A 23,122-nucleotide genomic window follows, 5' to 3' on the forward strand; every position below is an offset into this window, starting at 1 on the left:
TAATTGTACAACAACACAGTCATGTTATACTTCTGGGTATAACATGGAGGAGATGAGTTATACAGCTCTTGTTACATGCACAGTTCAACTCTTTGAGCAATTATGCACAAAGTTTGTTAAGTTACTTACTTGTGGTATTTCTGTTTCGGGTAATTGAAAAGTGCAAGTCAGCACTGTCTGAGAAAATGGACAACACTGGCCTTTGTGCAGTCATCCGCCACCTCGGTCTCAAGGGCTTATCACCCAATGAGGTCCACAAGGACATGTCGGCAACACTAGGGGAAGGTTCTCCTTGTTTCAGCATGATGAAGAAGTGGTAAATTGCCACAGAGCTGAGTATCTCCCAGAAACATGTCCATGCAGTTATCCACACAGAACTCCAAATGACCAAGGTGTCAGTTCCCTGGGTCCCAAAACTCTTTCGGCCTGATTAGAAGCGGATTTGGCAGAATATGTCAAGGGACAATCTTGACATTTTTTTAACCAGATCCCAAGAGATTTCTCCAGTAATTTGTCACCATGGACTTGGGTCCACCACTTCCAACCTGAGACAAAAGTACAATCAAAACAGTGGAAACATCCAATGTCTCCGGCTCCCGAGAAAGCCAAATCAGCGAGGTCCGCACACACAGTCCCCAGGACTAAGTGTGTAAATATAGGAGGGGGCTAGGCTAAAAAATAAATGTGCTAGGTTTTCTAAAATTGACTCCTTCTACCTTAGGCCACAAACTCATCAATCACCCCTCGTAAAGGACTTGTTCCATCCGTAGCTGGGATAAATAAATCATAGCTATTTCAGAATTTACTGTATGTATATTTACTGTATATACATACATCGATTGAAGTTACCAAGTCGTGTGAAGTAGCCTACCCCTGTACAAAGAAATATAACATGGTAGGTCATGTCCTTAAATTGCTAGCCAACTCCGGTGAGGTGAAATGAAACAAGGCTGTGGTAGAAACAGAGACAAGCACAGAGGTGACAGGGTAAGAGTGGCTGAGTAAGAAAAAAATAAATACAAGGAGAGAAAAGAAGGATTTGGGGAAAGAAGTGAGAGCAGGCTGAAAAAAATAAGGTTGCAATGTGATGACATGTAAGAGGGAGAGAAAGAAACTCGGTGGGAGGAATCTCGTTCATTTTATGTTAGAGGATGCTGACACACAGCAGGAAATGGAGGATTATGAAAACTGTTGGGAAGTGTGTAGGAGCTTTTAGCAGGAGCTTGTATGCATGCACACGCATATAGTCACACAATCCCAACTGTAATGTAGTCAATTTGCAATAAAAGATTCTTTGCTGTTCCTTTTTTGCACAAAAGGTTCTTGTTCCCTGATTCCCTCATTTATTCCTCCTCTTCTGTGCTCTTTGCTTTTATTGTGCCAATTATTTGATATCAGATTAAAGGAGATATCACAGGTAAGGTGTTTGCAGGAGAGTGAGTTTGCACAGCAGACAAACTGGGGGAGAATCAGTTTCTTTCTTTCGTTCTCATCACCACGGCAGATGCTTGCCAATATAGTTGGCTACAGCATCCTGTGTATCTTTTTCTCCTAGTTTCACTTTTTTTTTCTATTATTTACTTTGCCCAGTCTTTGCTGAGACTTTAGACAAACCTCTGACCTATCATGGTAGTGTAAACCTGTTGTACATTTGTCTTAATGGGTAAAATGATGCTTCAGGGCTTCTGTTTCTGGCTCCATCCAGCCAGTGCTTTGGTTTGGAACTATTTCCAAACAATATCAACTTGAGTGCACGGTTTTAATTAGCCGTACAGTAGCCTGCTTTTTAACCTGATAACTGATTGCCTTGGGAAAGTGTATCTTTGCACCGTCTTTTGAATTCAACTGTCAAGCTTTCATTCAATAATTTAACATTTTCTCAAATTCCACGTCTTCTTGTACTCCTTGCTTCTTTAAACTTACTCTTCCGTCTTTGTTCATTTTCCCTCTCCTGATCTGCTGCTGTGCTACAATCTTCCACATTTTCTTCAGAGGTCTCTACTTCTGTTTGTTCAATTTGTCCGGATTCTAAATGTCAAGCATTAAGCATCTGTTCCTTCTTTGGACCAAATAATACAGCGGACATCTGTGGGAGCCTTTGTGGTGTTTGTTTTTAGCTCCATGTACTTATTTCACCTGCACAGAATTTCCTTAAGATTTATAACTGAAAATGCAAAACCTGAAGTGCACTGGGACCCTTAAAGTTCACATTGCACATTTCAGAGAGATCTGACTTTATTTGGTTTGATAATATATGCACATAAAGTTCTCATGACGGGGTGAAACAGACAGGAAGCGTGAAAAAAAAAAAAAAATTACAACTCACCCCTGGGCTTCTACTGTAGGTGTTTTTTAAACATTTTTAGTTGCATGTGAAAGTACAGTCCATTACTATATTAGTCCAGAGTATAAAAATGGATTAAAGATAAAATCAGCATCATCAGTCAGTAAATTGACCATAATTTTGAATCTCATGTTAAATACGGTCCTTACTTAGTTCTAAAATATATTCCAAAGCCTTTTAATAAGTTGCACTTTAAATGTTGAATGATAAAGCCATTTTTTTCTTATATCGTTTACTGTAGAAGCTCAAACTGGGTTGCTGACACCAACGATTATGCAAAATAAGGCTGAGCTCTTTGCACTTTTGATTGGTCATGCTCGGGTACATAAACCCAGACCGTGCACTTTTTGGCCAGGCTCCGACTGTTGATTGGTGTTGCCCGCAGTAACACTTTAAGACCCCTGCCAATTTATTTGCATTAAGTAGCCCTTACCTCTACTTTTCCCTGCTCATTTTCTTTGCCGTTGTGCATTCCATTGCCCTCAATCCACCCTCTACCTACATCTAGCCTGCAGAAAATAAGTGGCACTGGACCGCCCACAGCAAATAACCACTGTAATATTAATCTGACATAAAGGGATGTCATTGAGTCTTCACAGCCTTGAAAGCAGGAGAGGAGTCATCCTCTGGAAACCACTGACATGTTCAGCTCTTGCAGAGCAACCTTCTGATCACACTGTGCTTGTGTGTGTGTGTGTGTGTGTGTGTGTGTGTGTGTGTGTGTGTGTGTGTGTGTGTGTGTGTGTGTGTGTGTGTGTGTGTGTGTGTGTGTGTGAGCCACATTAATGCCTGCATTTATTTGGAGGTTGCACTCTCTCCAGCATTTTGGATTTATTTACACTGATTATAATGTTTAGCAGGGCCTGGCACTAAATGTTGCAGACCTGGAGATGTGTTCAGCCCGGCAAACGTTGTGCACTCATATTGAAGTCACTATGCTGGGATGTTAATGACCTGTATTATTTCCTGCATTTTTCACCCTTGTTTACTTGCCATGAGAAACATCCCATGAAGCCAAGGTCATTGTGTTCCTTAATACACACCCACACGTTGTTACTTTCTTTATTTTTCCCTTGAAGCCTGTGCATCAGGAGGTCCAAGCACAAGCATCAATAGGCGCAGTAGGCATTCGGCATAAACCCCCCATTTCCTTCTACACACAATTAATGACTTATCCTATATCTTATCCTTATGCCAAAACTGACCCTGTCTTATAAACACACCAACAACCAAATGTAACTGTGGAAGGTTAAACTGATTGCCTTAAGTTTATGCAGAGTGTATGTCTGTGAAACTGCCCTACATAAAGGTATTATAACATTCACTCTTTGAAAGTTTGCAGCTAACATTATCCCTTGACGTGATTAGAAACTGAGCCGTCATGCTGGGGTTGGATTTCATGGAAAGGGCCGCGGTTGTGGGTGTATGATGGTGAAGTAGGGGGCTCCACATAGGTTCTATAGGCTTTGATCTTGGTGCAGCTCAAAAACACGGCTCTATGGCGATACTATTTAGCCTAAATCTGTCCAAGCCCAGTAACTTTTTTTACTAATGAGTTGGACTTTTAAATTCTCAAATATTTTAAAAGCCAGAACTTGTTAGAAGATTCAGTCTTGGCTTGTTTTTTTTTTTTTTATTCCCTCCTTTTTCCTTTGCTTTTATGAATATTGCTTTTGTAGAGTTATTCAGTGCATTTACTTTAGCGATATGAATGCCTCTTTTGGGAGATAAAACTTTCCTTGGCAGTCATTAAAAGGATTTGTACAAACCTTATACCTTCATTTACAAAAGAACCCTGAAACAGCCAAACAGACACATGTACTGTGAATGAAAGTTAGGAAAAAAGAAGACGACTGAATGTTTTATCGGGCACATTGCACTCAGTTTAAATGTCCGACACATTAAATCTGTTGCTTCTGGCTTTTGAGGACAGCTGTCTTCCATAACTTTTATGGCCTGTGTATGTTTAAAGTGAAAAATACACATTTGAAGTCATAACATTGTTATGATCTTTGACAACCCTATCAGTATAACAGCTGTCTCCTAGGGCTTAACACTAGAAGACAAAGATTCTTGTTTCATGATGCTATGATTATATATAGAAAAATGTTTTATTACAGTGCTACGGGAAGATCTGGCAATATCCAGTCTAAATCACCCTGTATGTTTTGCTACCTTAAAGCTGTTTTACATACTTTATGCTAATGTTTGTATTTCAGGACTTTCTAGAGTTCAGCCTTTGTCCTGAGTATAGGTCAGAGGCCTCTGCTGACACATTACATTGTCCGTGATGACAATTTTTTGCGACTTTGAAATAAGACTTAATCTTACTCTTGCACACACAAACATCTCCCCAAGTGGCTTTGAAATAAATTGTGGAGCTCACTCAAAACTGTGACAGCCACAGTTTAAATAGCCACTACATGCCTCGGGCTTTATGCTGTGTCTTTAAACACCCATTTCCCATTATGCTTCTCGCTGGCAGCCATCTATTATGTTCCTTAAGAAGTAAATTGGGGTCAAGAGCTATTGCCAGCAGATGAAATTTCTCCAAGTGTGCATTAGGAGGACTTTTAAATCACCACAAAACTTTATTCCAACAAGTAAAAAGCCAAAGCCCTTATGGATGATCATGGTTTTGAAGGTCAGTTAAACAATAGGTCTCCATCTGCCACTGACAGAAGTACAATCCTATATGTGTGTCTCTGAGTGGGTGCTCGCGCGGGTGTGTGTGTTATGTTTGTCGTGCAGAAAACCTCCTTAGTCATTTCTTTGTGACTCAGCCCTCTCCCATCTTACAGCTTAATATTAAAAAGCCTTCATCCTGCAGCAACACAGGCTGAGTTATGGCTTCAGGCACTGTGTGTGTGTGTGTGTGATTGTGTGCATTAAAACCTGCTTCATCATGATGTTTTCGGCTTAGCGTGGATCATAATGAACAACAAATATGAATAGCTGTCATCCACAAACCAACTCTTCCCTGCATTGTGAGTGTGTTTGTGTGTGTTGGGGGAAGGTGAGTGTGAATGTATCTTTTAAATGATTGTGTCTTGTATTAGCGGGTGTGCATGTGTGCTTGTTTCATTGTGCTCTTGTTTGTGTTTCACAGTGTGTCGCACTGTATATATATATATATATATGTGTGTGTGTGTGTGCGTGTGTGTGTATGTGTGTGTGTGTGTGTGTATGTGTGTGAGTGAGTGTGTGTGTGAGTGAGTGTGTGCTATGCAAGTGACAAAGAGCGAGAGAAACTTTGGTGAACCATGAACAATGGCTGTCAGCCCACTGATGACAGAAAGGCTGAGGAGGCTTTCCTCTGTAAGGTTTCCATTCAGCTAGATATGCAAATAAGCTGCAAGTACTCCACAACACTGGTTGTGTTCCTTATAACTTCAGCATCATCAGGCTCATAAATCCACGCACTAACAAGCAGACCCTCGTACACACATACAGTACAAGCACAAACTCAAACAAGCACACATGCACATCAATAAAGCAATATAATACTGATATTACGATATAAGTATAAAGTTTGAGTTTTGGTTATTGCATTATCAAGATACATCTCGCATGTTGCCTTTTCCACGTGGAGTTGGTGAATATCAGGGGGCAAACAAGCCTAGAGTGGCTACTGTGTGATATAGAGGCAAATAATGAGTGTGTCAGAGCATTAGCAGGATTGACAATGGCACTGCTCAAGAAAATGCCAAATCACATTAATGCAATAGAAGAAGACTGGGTATTTGTTTCTGTGGGCTTAGAGAGATTCATCCCGTCATTTTGTTTCAATAAAGAGGACTAAGGAAGACAGTGAAGGCTGTCCTACACGGTAATACTGAACTCATGACCAAATGTTGGCATCTGAATAACGTCTCCCACATTAAAGTGGCGCTAGGAACCCAATACATAATTGCGGTAGATACACATGTAAAAAGCAGGAAAATAGACTCAGGTTCTGTTTGCATGCATGTAAAACACATAACGTAACAATGGAATCTGCTTTATAGAGAAGCAATCACAGCATGCACACAACATATTGAATGGATCTTGCTGGAAATATAGTATAAAAAATTTGGTTTGATATGAGTTAGGATTATAACTTTGAGGGTGTGTTAAAGTTAAGTGATAAAATGTTCTTTGCCCAATGTAAATGAGCAGTGACCCACAATCTCACAACAAAGGCTATTTTGTAGCTTTTCATGAGCTTTTGAATCATGTCACATGATCATCATCAGCAAAAAGTGTTTCTTTATTATTGCCTAAAGTACCAGTAATGATCCCACATTGCATAACTGTATGTCCATATTAAGATATTTGTTTTAAATGCCATAATATTTGACTGTCTGCAAGTGGTTTCTATGATATGTACTGTATCTAAATATCTATATTTGTTCTATATCTCTATCATGCTATAAAATTACATACATACATTTTATACATATTGCTTAATACATACAATCTGACATTTGCACAAAGAAACACACAAACATGCATGTATGTTTGATTCTAGACAAAGACACTCACATTTCCATTTATGCATTCATGTATAGATGGAAATACACTGTTTACCTCTATACATTCTTTCCCTTTCACTCTCTGTCCTTCTCCAGTCCTTCTAAATACCACACTTAACACACAGATGAATCCACACTCACACACACTCTGTTCCACATGCAGTATTTAAAATGTCATCAGAATGGTAAAGGACCTTCAAATGACCCACCAGATGGAGTTTCTTAACTCATTCTCCCAGCGCTGCACAAAGACACACACACAGCATTCCAGGGTACCAGCGCCTATGAACACATATATCAACACATAGGCTAGTGCAACATGAGACGCATAGGGACACACGCACATATCCAACATGGACAGGTGCTGAGTTTGATAATCAAAAAAACAAAACAAAAAAGGAGAAAAAAAAAACGTGAACACAGATGGATTTCCGCGGCAAAGTCTCTGAGAGAGCCAAAGCAATTGAGAAATCTTAATTAAAAGTAAACTTTGGGTAAGATTAGAAAGCTTGCCCTCACTGTTAATGAGAGCATGCTGTTTATGAAATGTAAGCCTCCACAAACACATCGGCATGCAAATGAGACAATGTTTTAATAAGGACTTCACTACATGTGCCGTATTTTTAGTTGCGATCCAAACACGAGGAATGACTGAGAGCACAAAAATGCAGTATTTAGACAGATTGAATCGCATGTAGCCTGATTAGCCATTGTTGGAATATGTAAGTCACATAAATGATCATTTGGTAACACCTTAAAGCACCTGTAGCACTCGCTAGGCACTTTTCTGTATCCACACCTGACCTATGGCCTTCCTGTGAAAGCAGTGATGGAAATAGTTCAAGACAGCCTTCCCCACTAGCCTCTTTGCTTTCAGAGGTAAACATGTTTTGCAAAGACTCTACTAATGCATACTCTATTGACTAAAGCAGCAGGGATTTTCCTCGTGTTGGAAGTTTGAAGTGAGGTTTTGCACTGTGATGTCTGGTTTAGACTCTCCAAGAACACACAGTAGCCTTTTATTAGACGAGTCATCTGGATCCCATTTTGGAGCTGTGAAACAGGAGTGGAAAAACATTTTTTATACGAATTCAGAAAAAAAAAATCTAAGAATATGTTGACAGGACCTCCGTTAAAGTTTTGTTCTGTTGCTGAGATGAAGCGTTGCATCTTAAGCCTTTAGCGGTGTGTGTGTGCATCCTGAGATTTCAGTATTCAGGAAGCATTCTAAGTACAGGAAAGGATTGTTTTCAAAGGAGGGTGAAGCAATGTACTTAATCTTGCAGTCAAATAGATAGTTGTGTCTGACAAACTTGGTTCAGTGAGGTCTTACCCGGTGTCCCTGCCAGAGGCAGACATCTCTACTGTAAGATCTCTCCTTTTCCTCCTGTATCTCAAGATGCAAACACACACTCTGACCTTCTATTCTTTTCATATCTCTTTTTTCTTTTTTTCCCTGCCTGTGTTTTTCTGCTTGCATGCTTGCCTCGTGTTTTTGTCTCATTCTTTCAGGGATTCAGTCTACTAAAGAAATTAATCTATTCCCCCCTTTATCTCTCTGTCTTGCTTTTACTTTCATATCCCCTTTCGACACATGTTCTCTCTCACTCTTTTCCTCTGCTACACCTTTCCACATAATGCTGCCTCTCTCTGCCCCTCTGCACCCCTCCTTCTCCTCTCTTAGCTCTCTCTCTCTCTCTCTCTCTCTCTCTCTCTTCCCTCTCATATCCTCCTCCTCTCCTTCGCTTCTGCTTGCCAAGGTCTTCGGAAATGAAAAGTGTATGTATTCTGTAGTGGTGCAGTGTGGCAGCAGGAGGGAAAACTGCTGTTTTATGGTTTTATTTATGGATCTGTAGATTTCTGACGCTGTGCACATCACACACGGGGCGGGGTGCAGAGGGGGAATGAAGGAGCAGCCTGATGTGAACTGCTGCTGGTACCCCGGGTGGAGCTGCAGACTAGCAAGGAGGCATACACACACACACACACACATTCACAAATTTTGGACCATTAGCATTAGCTGTGACCTCCTGCATGTACTCCGTCAAAGCCTCCGTCACGCAAAACACATGAACTATGACTTAAATCAAAATACATGACTTGCTCTCCTGCCTTTCTGCACTTTGGTCTCTCAACTGACTGATACCACTTTCCCAGCAGAGGGAAGTTTTCTTATCTGAAGGTCAACTTAAGCCAGAACAGTATTTGTCACCACACACTCTTAGACAAACCCAGCAGTGCCATCATAAACATTTAATGGAAGCGGCTATCATTGCGCTGCAGATGGTGCTAACACTGCTAGTGCATGCCTTGGCTCATGTCATGGCCAATAAATAGCCTTAAATATAATATAAGGAGAATGTCAGATAGAGAAAATGGACATTGCCCATGCACATGCACAGTGAATGTTTTCTTGAATAGAATACAGCCATATTTTTCAGATCAGTTTGAAATCCCATTTTATTGTTAGAGTTTGTGTGACACACAATTACAATTCATCAATTGCTTAAACAGAACTCTTGGACGCTGTCATTTAGTTTTGCATTTGAACGGTTCAACCAGTAAACCTAATAAGTTTTTCCCATAAAAGTACAAATCAGGGTTTCCTTGTGTTCTGCAGGAGGAAGATATAACTTGGATGAGTAATGTGTATTGTTCATGAATTGAAGTTTTTGCCTCATCCATCTCCAAACTGCGATCATTTATTCATTTTTCATTCATTCATTTCATTCATTTTATTCATTTCATTGGTTTGAAAGATGTTGTTCCACTTTCGGCTGTTTCCTTTGGTTAATCTAAGGATAAACCCGCTTTATCCGTTTCACCTTTAACAAGTAACCTTGTACATTTATTTCAATGACATATAATGTCATTTTCAATGTGGTGAGAATGGCACCACATTGAGCTCAGTGTTGAGCAAACACAATTTATAGAAAATGATTTTCCCTCTCGCGCTTTGACGCACGATGAAATTTGATAGCACACTGGTCTAAAGTAGGAATCAGTTCAATTTGCCTTTCAACGACAAGTCGTATTAAAAGGGGAAACATGTCTCTTGCTAAACCCACTGGGCCAATAATAGGCAAAGAAAATGATCTGGCTTTTTTTTGTTTTTGCTGGAGTACCTGTGATCACAGAGACAAGCTCAGTGTTATTTTAAAGGTGTAACGCGTCGCATTTTCCTGTCAATTAAGAATTTCATCCTTCATTACAAATGATTAGTCAAATTGCCATGAATAATCAGAATCATTCATGATAAGAAGGGCTTTTTTTTCTTGCCGTGATGCTCATCAGTATCTTCATATCATAGAACAGCAACTGTGATTTCCTTCCAGCTGAGAATGACAGTGGCAGGGGAATGAGTGGAATTCGGATAGACAAATCATTTCTAACAGGTGCTACACGCACAGAAAAGCCAGTGAAATAAGTGAAATAAACATTCACAGATCTGCATCAAATTTGAAAATCAAACTGAGTTTATGGGAAATATGGTCTAATTTAAAAAAAAATATTAACCTTAAGGGAGGCTTTAGGTGGACATGCTGCGCAGTTACCTTTATTGTGGCCTTGTTTGTGATCATTGTTTGTCACAGTTAATTTAACGTGAATGTTTCACTGTTTAAAAAAACCTGATGCAGCACCTTTAACATGTCTTCTGAGAGTCTGTTTAAAAGAAAGGATGATGAGGCAGAAATAGAGCGGCAACAGTCCTCTCTCCCTTTCAAAAATGGTCCCTAACACCCATAATTCCACTCTCTACCTATCCACTGCAGCGCGAGTGTCTGCAAGTCTTTCCTCTCCTCGCCCACCCTCTCTCCTGGGTAATTTGTTGTGTAAATACGGTCTACTTACAGCTGACGGGCCCTTTCAGCTGCGGCTCTGGAAATGCAATTACAGGCAGCAAACATCTCCATTGTCGCACTGGAGGGCGCGACGCTCATTTCGGTCCTCCCTGCAATGGGGGCCGTTATTGATCGGTATCAGCTTTGAGGAGGGGATTACTAATGAAGCCATCTGAAAGCCTTTTGTGCCCAGTAAAGAGTTTGCACATGCCTATGTGTGTGTATGTGTGTGCATGTTTGCAAATGGATGTGTGTGTATGAGAGACAGACAGGGATAATGTGTGTTAGTAAATGTAGGTGCCACCCGGCCGTTCCTGTTGAGTATGGCTCCTAATGCTTTTACTCTGGTGCTCTGCTGCCTCTGGTGGCAGTTCTTATTACACCATGCAATCAATTTTCTCCTCTGTTTATCTGTTTTCCTCTCTGGCTGTAATATAATCACATACACGTATTTTTATAGCAAAAGCAAATAGCTTTTCGTGCAGCCTGCTCAGGAACCTAATATGTGTGGAACAGTGGTGAATTTGTGTCTTCTAAGAAAATTTTTATACCTTCTTTTTCTTAGTTGTAGCGTTAACTATCATTACTGAGTTATTGGGATAGTCCAGGATTACAGTATTATAATCCTATACCAAATTTAACACAAAGATCTTAAAGGCCCTGAAAAACTTAGATCTCAAATCTTAAGTATTTCCCCATAACATTTGATATTAATGGCTAAATAAGCAAGTTAAGGTTTAGGAAAAAAAAACATTGTTATTTATTATTTTTTAACTCTCAAAAACTCAATCTGCTTAATTATGTGGGTGTGGTTTGATCAGATTTGATAGACTAGGTAAGCAAACAACCCCACAACTGTGATCACATTGCTATATTTTGACTGATGCACAGATATATGACATCCAACTGAACCCAGCCTCTCATACCACCAAAAAAAAAAACCCCAAACAGAAATCTGTTACGTAAAGTAACCAAAGTGGTTCCAACATTACTGAGAGAACTGGTTTTCAAGGCCTTTAAAATTAGCATATCATTTTTCAGAGAATCCACACAGTTCTTGTTTACCTGTACATTTGCCTGTGAGGACTTTTTGGTCCTCCCAAGGAGACCAGCAAAAGTGTGCATGATGCTCACTCAGTGGTCTCGCAAACTACTACAATACCTGCCTTGACTTCTCTCTAGCTCTTAGACGACCCTCGTGCCTCTTCTGGTGTGAACCTGGTGGAAACGCATTACCCTGCCGAGAAAAATCCTCAGGCCTGCACTTAAACACAGTCAGACATTATTCTCATGCACTCTGTAGCATAGTGACTGTGACTGTGTGCTCTCTCAATTATTAAGCACCTTAACTTCACATAGCACTTGTTTTCCTCCCCATTTTTAGCCAAGCTGGTCTAATACCATGCTTATTTGGCAGTCTTTGAAGCAGCATAGGCTTTTTTTTTTTTTTTTTTGTCCCTGTTTGATGTGCGTGCAGGCGCCTGTGGACAAATGATTTGCTTCATTCTCTCCTGCTTTGTTCCTTTGTGTTCATTTCCGCCTTTGCGTGAAGCGATTTCACCAATAATATTTTCTGCATATTCATAAAATTCTTATTTTCTAATGCTCTCTGTGTTTGTCTACTCTAGAGGATGTTGAAACGGTGCAATTATCAGGTGTTGGTTTGGGTTAATAGTCTGCAATATACTCTATGATGTTTGAGGCGTCGCATTTCCTGAAACAGGTTGTATGATTAATTGGACTCTTTATTCTTCACAAGAGAATAGCATTTGTCCTACTTTGAAATTAACTCTATCAAGAAAATAGCTGTATATCTAAAGAACTGTACTTAATTCTCTGATCTCCACACTGAAAACTACAGATGAATACTGTCTCAAATTGTCAGACTTGGAATTCATGGGTCTTAGTGCAGTGGATTACATTTTTATCTTTAAAATTTACAAAGCCAACAAAAATTGTTATTGATGTAAGATATTTTGCTCTAATGACGCACCAAAGTTGAAGAGGGAAGGAAAATTGTCCCTTTAAATGTCCCTGGGGGTTTGCAACTTAATGATTAATTAGACTTTCGCTAAAGTAAGGCTTTTGAGATCTGACAGTGTATGAAAACTGACTTTGTGTCTATAAGAAAAAAAATCATAACTTACAATGTTTTAATTCTTCTTTTTAGTATTATATCCATCAGCCTGCTTGAATGTGGTGGAAAACTAAAAGTGATGCACTTATGTTGAAATGGTTTGTCCTGTGTCAGTGAGGTTTAACTTTTGTCACTTTAGTAAATAATCTTTGCATGGTCAAATGAAACTGCTTCACAAATGTGACACTGAACGCATGCCGTGCTATTTCTTCTAACGTAAAATCTGTGAAAGTTTACACATCGGTGCCTTTTTTTAAGGTCATTCGTCTGGGCGTAGTACATTCTGAACAGATGGCAACGCTGTTTGCACAAATGATAATAAAACAGAAATTTTAATAGGGCAGAACTGATTGACAGGTAGAAACAAAACCTCACCTGCAGCCCCCTCCCTCCCACCCCCACCCAGCTCCAGCTCCCTCCCTCCCACCCCCACCCAGCTCCAGCTGTGATTTGTGCCACTCAGAGCACTAATCCTTCAACTCACGTTCAAACACTGCTCATGGCTCACCATCACCAAGCAGGCAAAACCAGATAATTAGATCAAGATGGCAAAAAAAAAAACATCAAGTCAATGCCGGGAGACAGAGAGCTTTAGAGACTACAAAGTAAAGAGCTACAGTTTCTTGGTTCATGAAAGTGCTGAGATGCAAACAGCCTGTTTAAATAAAGGTCTGAAGTCACAGCAGGAATTTAAGGGCTTCTCCATGAAGTATTACACACAAAATGTAAACACACTGAAAGGAGAATTTTACAGATTGGCTGACCTGTAGGGATAGAAATTCAGGAAGGAGAAATATTTAGCTATTTGATTGGCTGGAAATGATAATAACGGTGAGGGTAATAGTGAATGAATAACAGAAAGCCCCAGGTGTAAATCTCCTAAGGCGAGTTTGCCCCTTTTCACATTAGACACGATCCAACAGCTCCACTCTCAGGGTGCTTGTCAGGTCGGCTTGTTCAGAGCAAATGTTGCGTGAATAAATGTAACTGTCAATGGGAAAAGCGACACACACACTAAAAAGTGTGTGTTATTTTACTTAAAGATTCATTATTTTGCATGACTCTCTCACGCTATACACTCACTGAGCATTTTATTAGGAACACCTGTATATCTGCTTATTCGTGCAATGATCCAATCGGCCCAATCATGCAGCACCAATGCAATGCATAAAATCGTGCAGGTAAAGGTCAGGAGCTAAAGTTGATGTTTCCATAAAACATTAGAAATGTGATCTCAGTGACTTTGATGATTGTTGGTGCTAGACAGGCTGGTTGGAACTTACAGAACAGCTACGATAACTCAGATAAACACTTTTTAAAACTCTGGTGTGTCGCCAGATCTGAGTCCTGTAGAAAACCTGAAAAATCAGATGTAGTAGAACAGGATATTTGCAACATGAATATACAGCTAACAAATATGCAGAAATGATGTGATACAGTCATGTCAAAATGGATCAGAATCTCAAAGGGATTTTTTGGAGAACAAAGAACTGAGGGTGCTTTGAGAGCAAAGAGAGGCCGTACCCAGTTTTAGTATGGTGTTCCTAACAAAGTGCTCACTAACAATATGTGAAATTATTCAGAGGTTTATTTTCATCAGTTTCTATATCATAAAACTGAATAACACTCTCAGCATCAAAGTTATAAAACTAAGTGTTTCTGAATTCATGGCCCTTAGCTTGTTCCAGAGACTCACACTGACAGAATTTGATTCCCCTCAGATAATACTGAGCTTCCTGGTTTGACCACTTGAGGTCAGTGTTGGCCAAGTGTCCTTTCAGGCTGAATGGTTCAGTTCAATCATTTCACTCTCAGCTCAATTTTTTTAGAATCCCCCAAACAAGAAATAAAGGACACTGGATGATCTATTACCACCTCTTCTTTTTGCATTTTGAATGTGTTAAACAGAGAGTGACCTGATTATGTACCCCCCCCCCCCCCCCCCACAGAGACAGCCTGAAAAGAGCACAAAGAGACAGTTACACATGAATTGTAGCAACTATTTCAGCGACTACCAAGTTGGTTTAACTTTTAAAGCATTAGGACTCTTTTAAATGTGAAAATATCCAGGGCTAGATATGTCAGCTTGGGTAACTGGCATATCTGTGCTCATCGTTTGGTTGAAAAATTTATGTAAAAATTGTATTCATTTAAACCATTCCTTTTCTAAAGGCTGTCTCCTTGAGGAGTTCTTTTTCCTTCACTGCTCTACTTGTCATTATAAAGAATACAAAACAAAGAGTCTTATGTGACTTGTAAGTGGTCACCTTTCCTGTGAGTGTCAGCTGAATGATTCCCTCCTAGAGGGTTTTTTAGCACTTCAGTAACCCCAAAGAGGGAGTACGCTCAATGGCCTTAGCATAATAGGCTTTGTGAATGTGTGTGGTTTTGGCTGTGAACCATGTGCAGCCCTCAGTCTGCCTTGCAAGGTCCAGATTTCTGCGTTAAGACTCAAAGCAAAGTCACGTGGACCATCCTCACCCTTCAAGAACACAAACTGCTCCACACTACATGCTCTCTACTGAGGCTTTCACACAGCTACATTATGAATAGCCAAACAATAGAAAGTACACACTGGAAATTAACTATCCGCTTTTGTGCACTGAATAATTTAACTTGACTATTTAAAGTAGCCATTCATGTAGAGCCTCATTACTGCTGCATTTAAACTACATTATATCAATCTTCTGTGTCCAGATGATCAGGTCCTGCAGTTTGGGAAGCTGGTGAGCACCTCCAACACCTATGAGCCTGTTGCCCCTGGAAATCCCAGGAAGCCTGTAACCGTGACCACAGACCAACCACTGCTTTGGAGCATGGGCATTCGTAAGAATGGGGAATAAGACAGTACAGATTCTTCTTCTCAGTTAATATGTTACTAGTCAGAACATCACACATGAAATGGAAATTCTGTTTATCCCTACAGCTGAGCTATGGCAGAATCACTAGTCTCAAGGTAAAAAAGCTGGAAGCACTTACCTAACCTACAAGTGTTTTTTTTTTTTTTTTGTTTTTATGTTAGTGTCAAATAATGATCAAGACTTGGTTAACCCAGAACAGAGAATTCTTTTTTAGTTTTTATACCACAGTGGCCATCCTTTTCAAGGATGTTTGTATGGTTTTTACTGTTTTCTTATAACGTGCCTTGTGTTTTGCCACTGTTCAGGGTTAAATATGCACTTTATAAGACCAGAATCCAAGCCTTAATCTATGCTGACAACCATTTCCTTTCATTTAGAAAAACATTTTAATATCACACAACAGAATTACAGACCAACATTGCATCTTCCTTTAAAAGTCTGCAGCTATCTGCTTTGTATTATAACCTACAGTATGCCTTTAACATGCTCCTGGTCCACTGTCATCTTGTAGCTATTAGCTACACCTGACAAGTACTATGGAACATAAAAAAAAAGTATCTGTGCCTTTTAATGAGTTTATCATTGTATTTATTAAAAGTCAGGAAAAAGGGTCAAAACGACAATCTGTGGGTTTTCATTTGTTTTATTTACACAGCAAAATACAAATGTTGTGCACAGAATGTAAAAATGCCATCCCTTCAGTCCCAATCACACCAGCCCAATAACACTTTACAGATCCATCTCCAGTCCATACGTATTGAAGTTTGCGTTTTTTTTTTTTTGTTCTTGACCAGGATTTAACCACCACTAGAAGAAAAACAAGGTTTTGTTATTGACTCAAAAAAATGAAAATGTATCCATCTTCTTTTACTGCAATACTCAGTTTTGAAAGACCACAAAAAAACATTATTTCACCATTTAAGAAAGCCATCATCATTACCACAAGATTTAGCATCATGCCACAATTTTCATTCAATCTAACATCCCCACACAGGGATAATGTATATTTTGATTATTATTATTATATTATAGTATTTGAAGGTTTTCATCTATTGTGTACAAAAACAAAATCTTTTCTTCAAGATTAAAAATTAACTATGCAAGAAATAAGCAATGACAGATTACTTTATCATTCTATTCGTGCCTATTCAGTAATGTGGTGAATAACTTGTGATGTGAATATAATTCCTGTTCCTTGGGTGAGTTAAAGCTATTTAATCATTGATGTAATAAACTGAATAATCCGTCTCATGCAAAAGAGAATCCATGTTAGGATTCTTTCGTTGAAATGTATTAGTAGAAACTTACTAGAATTTCATTTTAACTAAATAGTTTTTGTTTGCAGTAATTTCTGCTGGTAATTGGTCAATAAGGGAGTTTTTAAAGACTTTTATACTGCGAGTAAGACACTGAATAAACTTGACCTGCTGGATCACAGATGAACACTCATAATACCTCTCAGTAAATTCCTGCATCCACAATTCAGCTGTTATTTACAAATTGTTTCAGTGACTTAAAAGCAGCTGATCAAAAAAGGGGGAGTGGGTATGATCATCAACACACACACAACAATTAAAAACCCCCTCCCTCTCTCTCTCTCTCTCTCTGATGAGTCATCACTGATATCAGTGAGACATCAGGATTAAGGATACAAACAATATCAAATCAAGACAAATCCCTTTCTCTTAGGCCACCTCTTCACTGTTCCTCTTAGATCATTTAACACTAACAATAAGCATTAATTAATAAAAAAAAAATCACTCAGAAATGGAATGAGAGAAATTTACAACGTAAATAATGTTTTACTGCCACTTACACAATGATGTTGTTGATGGGGATGTGAATGAGTTTCACAAAGAAACCAATGAAACCCATGATGGCAAATCCAATCGCTGTGGCCATGGCAATCTTCTGGAATTCTGAAGGGGAGAAGAAATAATCGAGGTTAGAAATACGACAAAACATGATTTTAACGAATTACTTTATTACTGTAAGTCATGCTCATTCCCAAATGTGTTAGCCAAGCAGCTCAGACTCGAACCTGGGTACTTTAGAAAAATGCTAGAACAAATAAAATTATAACAAAAAATGGTACCTTTTCTGTCGGGTTTTGTGCATCTTTTTACGAGCCTTATGGAATCCTTGACGAATTGCCGGCTGGGCTCAACAAACTGCATTACCTGATCCATGGTGTTTAGGCTGCAGACGGAATTTCAAAACGACAAAAATCAGAGTTAAAGCTTGGACTCCTTCTCTGCTGACGTTGACTTCAGCAGCCGGAACCTTTCCTGACTCCCACAAGGTTATAAATTTTAATATACCATATATCTTCTGCTTTTCCATCATATTTTAACCAGTACTTCAAAAGAAATGTGCCTTTATAATTAAGAAATCTGATTTGAAGTTGTTTATGTTGACTAGTCAACTCGCTCTTTGCTAGCTAACCGTAAGAAAAGCTATTAGCTCGACGTAACGTTAGCTGGAAATCCAATAAATACAAATCAAGGGTCCCACACCAGTTAATGGGCTAGACTATCGTGAAAATATAATAATATCTGATACAATAGCACTCTGCTTACCTGTTTCTGAGGTCGTGTTTGATGAGAAGGCTGTCAGAGGAGTGAGAGCCACGTAGCTTTCAGGCAGCTTGTTAGTAGAGAAGAGCTGACGTAGACATTAAACGCGCATGCGTATTTGTCGCTCTTTTTGAGCGTGAATTATTGTTACAGTGACACCTACAGGCTAGGAGGTTTCATTACAGCAGTATAATGTTCTCTTAACCTAATGGTTCTCAAAGTGGGTGGGCGGGCATAGAGCCACTACGGGTGGTGGCGGCGTGGAGGACCAGGGGGTAAAATATGGAGTGAAACTAAGCTGAATGAATATGATTTTTTTTTTTAAGGAAAATTAATATTTCACTAAAATTCATCTTGAAAAACATATGATGGGTATGGGTTAACCCAATTTATTCTTTTTCTTAATTATATCTGACTTTATTCCAGCTCTTTTTAGTGAGCCTTCAAAATAGGAAAGCTATTTTGCACTATTTTTTACGAATTCATCTTAAAATACTGATTGAAAGTACCTAATTAGATATTTGACCCTTTTTTCTTCTTCTTTTCCTGCACATTACTGTGTTTTTACTAAATGTAAACAGCTTTGTTATTTGAGGAAGCATTGGTCCTAGACTTGTGTAGCCACTCCTGTTAAGTTTAAGTTTATATTTATTGATCCCTCCTGGGAGGGATTTCTACATTTTACCTACACAAAGTGAATGAAACACACTAGAGACGCTGTGGCAGGGGGCTTCCCTAGAAGGAGCCCAGGGAGCTGGGGTAGATCGGTGCCATGGTCGCAGACGCGGGGGGCGGAGGGGGGCCTTTCCTTCACCACCACCCACCATTGTGCTTGGTCGAGGAATCGAACCGGCGCCCCTCCTATCTCCAGGTGGTCCGAAGTCCAAAGCCGCACGCTTAACTTTCTGCGCCACGACCGCATGCCACATTCCTTCAGTTTTAAATTCTCCCTCATGTGATTTAGATAAATGGTTTCTAGCTATAATTCCGGTATTTTCTCTTGCTCTCCATTAGACTTATCCTATGGTGCGACTATAGCACCACAGTTAGAATTGGTAATGCTAAACTGCACTATGATGTGGGAATTTCAATATTACTTTTTACATCTGTTATTTTAATGAAGTGACCTTGGAGTAAGTCACATCAAAATTCAGACATCTATTTGGGTGGCACTGGCTAAGACTTTAAAACCAGCCATTCACTCAATATACTAAGCTTAACTAATCTCTTCTACCTCTCAAAGGCAAAGTTCATACCACTGTCATATGGGTCAACCCAAGCATTTGGAAAATGTCAAAATTACCCAGGGGTGCCATGTGGGGGGTTAAAAATGGCCTTTGAATGAAATGAGAATCACACCTTTATCCTCAATTGCCTGCATGCCTTAAGATAAGAATCTCTCAAAGTAATATAATTAGTTTAAATCAGGATATGCCAAGCTTGGGACTGTTAATTAGCCTGATGAGGCTGAGTTGTTTTGGTTTTGCCTAATTTCTGCCTAAGACAACTGTGCAGACATTTAACTAAAATGGACCTATATTATGTATGGTGTAGTTACACAGTCTAATTATGTCAGTTGAAAAGGGGCCAAATGCTAAACTTACTGAAAAAAGCAGGAGCTGAACTGAAATTACCTTGTGACATTTTTTCTTCTAGTTGCAGTGGTTCTGAAATCAACTTCTAAATGTCATATCTAAGCCCTATCTTTTAACTGACCCAACAGCAGTTGCAATAGCTTCAAAGAGCATAAAACACATAAAAATAACAAAAAAAGCAGAACTTAGCAGTGTTTTCCAGTCTAACAGGTTTAATTTTTTACAAGAAAACACATTCCTAGCATAAGAGGCTCCGCTGAAGCCTCAGCATGCTGACACATAATAACCACATTATGATTGCAACCATATTGTTGTTGGTTAAAATTTATTACTTCAGTAAAGTCACAAAGAATTTTGTTTTTTCCTTTGTCAGCTAACAGGAAAGGCATCTGAAACTGCAAAATGTATCATACAAGGCATTTCAATGGGTTCAATGAGGAAAAATAAATTAAAAGTGTTCTGATCAATAAAAGTATATTCTGATGTTTTGAGAGGGGTGATTGACAAGTTCAGATCCCTTCTTCATAGAAGTCGTTGTCTTGGACCTCAAGAAAGTCATCATCACTGTCAAAATGAGAACCACAGAGCCCCTTCTTCAACTTGGGGAAGAGGTAGTAGTCTCAGGTGCCAAATCAGGTCAAATGAAGCCAATGACCTCCTTGGTGTAATAAGCCCTTGAGACCGAGGAAGCTGATGACTGCATTAAAGCCGCCATTGTTCATTTTCACAGACAGTGGTGAATGGCAATTTTCAATTACTTGAAACAAACTTAGAAACTTTCTGTGTATGCACCTACATGTAATGAGAGCTAATTTCCTTCTACCTTAGGCCATGACCTTATCAATCACCCCTCATAAGTGCTACAACAGCAGAAAAGAAACCACTTAATATTGTCATCTAAGTGCTTTAACTATCAACCACGAATGTACAGTATTTAATTCAAATTGTTAATTTGAATGGGGACGTTTGGAGGCCATTTGGAGCCAAATTGTTCTTCATCGGTGCCATAAACTATCCTCCTACTACACTGGACATTACAAACACGGGTTTGTAAGCAACATGTAAGAGAGGTTTTAACAACGGGTCATCAAAAGCTGGCTGACATCTTTATAAGCTAACGTCTTTACAAGGTAGAACAGCATCTGCACTACAGATACCAAACCATCTAAACAAAGAATAAACACATCAGTTAGTAAAAGCACAGTAAAAAGAGAAAAAAATAAAGTTAAAAAGTACTGGAAACAATTTGACTGTCAGTGAATGCTAACAGACATTTTACATGACATATGGGTAAAACATCATGCAATCTTGTTGGATAATTGCAATTTGACTAAAACATAAGATTCTTTAGAATGTTTCTAAAATCAAGGAGCTCCAGCGATTTAGCGATTTTTGGACTGCATTGTACTTTGAATAATTTTCACAACAACAACAGAAACACTGATGCCTCTATAAAAGTGCTTGACAGTGCTGTTTACAGGATGATATTTACAGTATACATAGCATACAATGTCTTTCACTGCACGGTTCATTTATCCCACCGTTCACTGCCACGTGATGCCAAGCATGTTGCAGCTGATTTCCCACAGTTTCTGGGCCAGGTCATCATTTGAGGCTGTCCTCGAGCACCTTGTGGGTGCACAGTCACTGAACACACACAGGGACAGAAAATGACCGTTAAATAATGAATAAAAATTGTCCACACTCAAATGCATATAGTTTACCATTTTGTTAGTCAGCAGGTAGAAATAGTGAGCAGCATGAAGCCGGCACTCTGAAAGCCCTTGCGTTTCTAATTGTAAGTTGGCTCAAAAATACTGCGTGTACCTGAAGTACCCTCCACTCTGGCTCTCCAGGCCTGGCTCCACAGCACAGTAGATGGTGGTCTGCGCTCCCTCCACTGTTGTCTTGGTGAAAATCCTGAAAATCTTCACTGCTACCTGGATACACTGGTGCTGGTGCCTCCACAGGTCAGACTGCACCACTCCTGGGTGCAGAGAGAACACGCTCACCCCTGTACCTGCAACACATATACAGGCACCTACACGGTCACCCACGCACATACTGCATATTCATGTTAACACGTTCAAGCAAGTATGACCCTGTTATATACATGTGCATATTCTGTTATGATTTTGCATATGATTTACACATATTTCTGTGAGGAAAAAAAAACGCTTCAATAGATGCAGAGACTGCACCAACGACTGAGCTTGAGATTCAACTGTATTTGCAAATTAAAATAACCAAATTAGCCATGGTGTTTATATTTTATTTTCATTTTCTTCTTTTCATTTAATGTCCAATCATCTGTTTAGTAGAGTTAAAATCACAATAGACTGAGTTTTGATAGCTACACTCCAGATCTAGGGAGTGAACCTTTAGATTAGAGTTTTTTTTTTTTTTTTTATTAAAGTAATTTCTTTCAGTTCTTGTCCATTAAGCAAGAGAAAAGAAAAAAAAAAAACAATAGATTGAGATGACAAAATGGCTCATTTCCAGTGAAAATCTTCTTCATTGTAATATCCTGCTTTCTTAGAATGAGAAGAAGAATGAGAACAAATATTTGTGCAAGCTATCCAGTGTGCACATAGCGGTAAGCCCAGACTTGCTTATGTAAATCTGTTCTTATGTAAAATGTGAATACAGTCTACTTTTTCTGAATCACCTCTCTTAACAAGAGCTGTTCAGATTCTTACCATCTCCACCTGTTGTAATAAAAAGAAAAAATAGAAGGTAGCCATGAAGCCTCCAAGCCCAAACATTAAGAGTTTGCCTCTCAGCAAGGCTCTTTTGTGTACATGCTTGAATGTTAATGTAATGCCTATATTGTCTCTGCAACACAGATTTGTAAATCAAAGTAAAATTTAAATCTGCCAGTGAGTTTTTTTCTTCTTTCTTTCTTCCAGCCTTTGTGACATTATTTCACTAACGCATTGATTCCTTTGAGAACGTGAGCGTCTCTCCTCACCTTGTAAGCGTTTGGCTAGCGAGCGTGCAAAGAGGACATTAGCCAGCTTGCTCTGCCCGTAGGCCTTCATGGTATCGTAACTCCTCTCGCTGTTGATGTCATCGAGTTGAAGCCCGGTCCAGGTGTGGGCCACTGACGCCACAACAACGATACGGGCCGGAGCTGAACGTTTGATGAGGTCCAGCAGAAGGTAAGTCAGCAGGAAGTGACCTAAGGAAAGGAATGTGATTGGTTCATTCATGAACATGACCATGATCCTGTTTGATGTTCTGCATGCAGTAG

General features: G+C 39.3%; 3 protein-coding genes across 4 annotated transcripts in view; 1 reads left to right on the forward strand and 2 right to left on the reverse strand.

The window, feature by feature from the left end:
• Positions 1-16,503, forward strand: part of tpk1 (thiamin pyrophosphokinase 1) — a 64,841-nt gene extending 48,338 nt beyond the window's left edge. For both annotated transcript variants that reach the window (XM_041066160.1, XM_041066159.1), the window contains one exon: positions 15,535-16,503. In XM_041066160.1, the coding sequence (XP_040922094.1) occupies positions 15,535-15,680 (146 nt within the window). In that variant the 3' untranslated portion in view covers positions 15,681-16,503. The remainder of the gene's footprint in view (positions 1-15,534) is intronic.
• On the reverse strand, positions 16,324-18,389 carry sec61g (SEC61 translocon subunit gamma). The gene is made up of 4 exons (XM_041066161.1): positions 18,278-18,389; positions 17,794-17,897; positions 17,515-17,617; positions 16,324-16,505 (listed from the first exon to the last, which is right to left on the reverse strand). The coding sequence occupies exons 2-4, from the start codon at positions 17,885-17,887 to the stop codon at positions 16,496-16,498; spliced, it is 207 nt and encodes a 68-aa protein (XP_040922095.1). The 5' UTR covers positions 17,888-17,897; positions 18,278-18,389; the 3' UTR covers positions 16,324-16,495.
• A 1,870-nt stretch (positions 18,390-20,259) lies between these two features.
• zgc:112332 (uncharacterized protein LOC553712 homolog) overlaps positions 20,260-23,122 on the reverse strand; it is a 7,253-nt gene continuing 4,390 nt past the window's right edge. The window contains exons 5-7 of the mRNA XM_041065482.1: positions 22,841-23,050; positions 21,697-21,889; positions 20,260-21,516 (exon numbers count right to left, since the gene is read on the reverse strand). Coding sequence (XP_040921416.1) covers positions 21,414-21,516; positions 21,697-21,889; positions 22,841-23,050 — 506 coding nt within the window. The 3' untranslated portion in view covers positions 20,260-21,413. The remainder of the gene's footprint in view (positions 21,517-21,696; positions 21,890-22,840; positions 23,051-23,122) is intronic.

Source organism: Toxotes jaculatrix, chromosome 20 (assembly GCF_017976425.1).
Source record: "Toxotes jaculatrix isolate fToxJac2 chromosome 20, fToxJac2.pri, whole genome shotgun sequence".
NCBI lineage: Eukaryota > Metazoa > Chordata > Actinopteri > Toxotidae > Toxotes > Toxotes jaculatrix.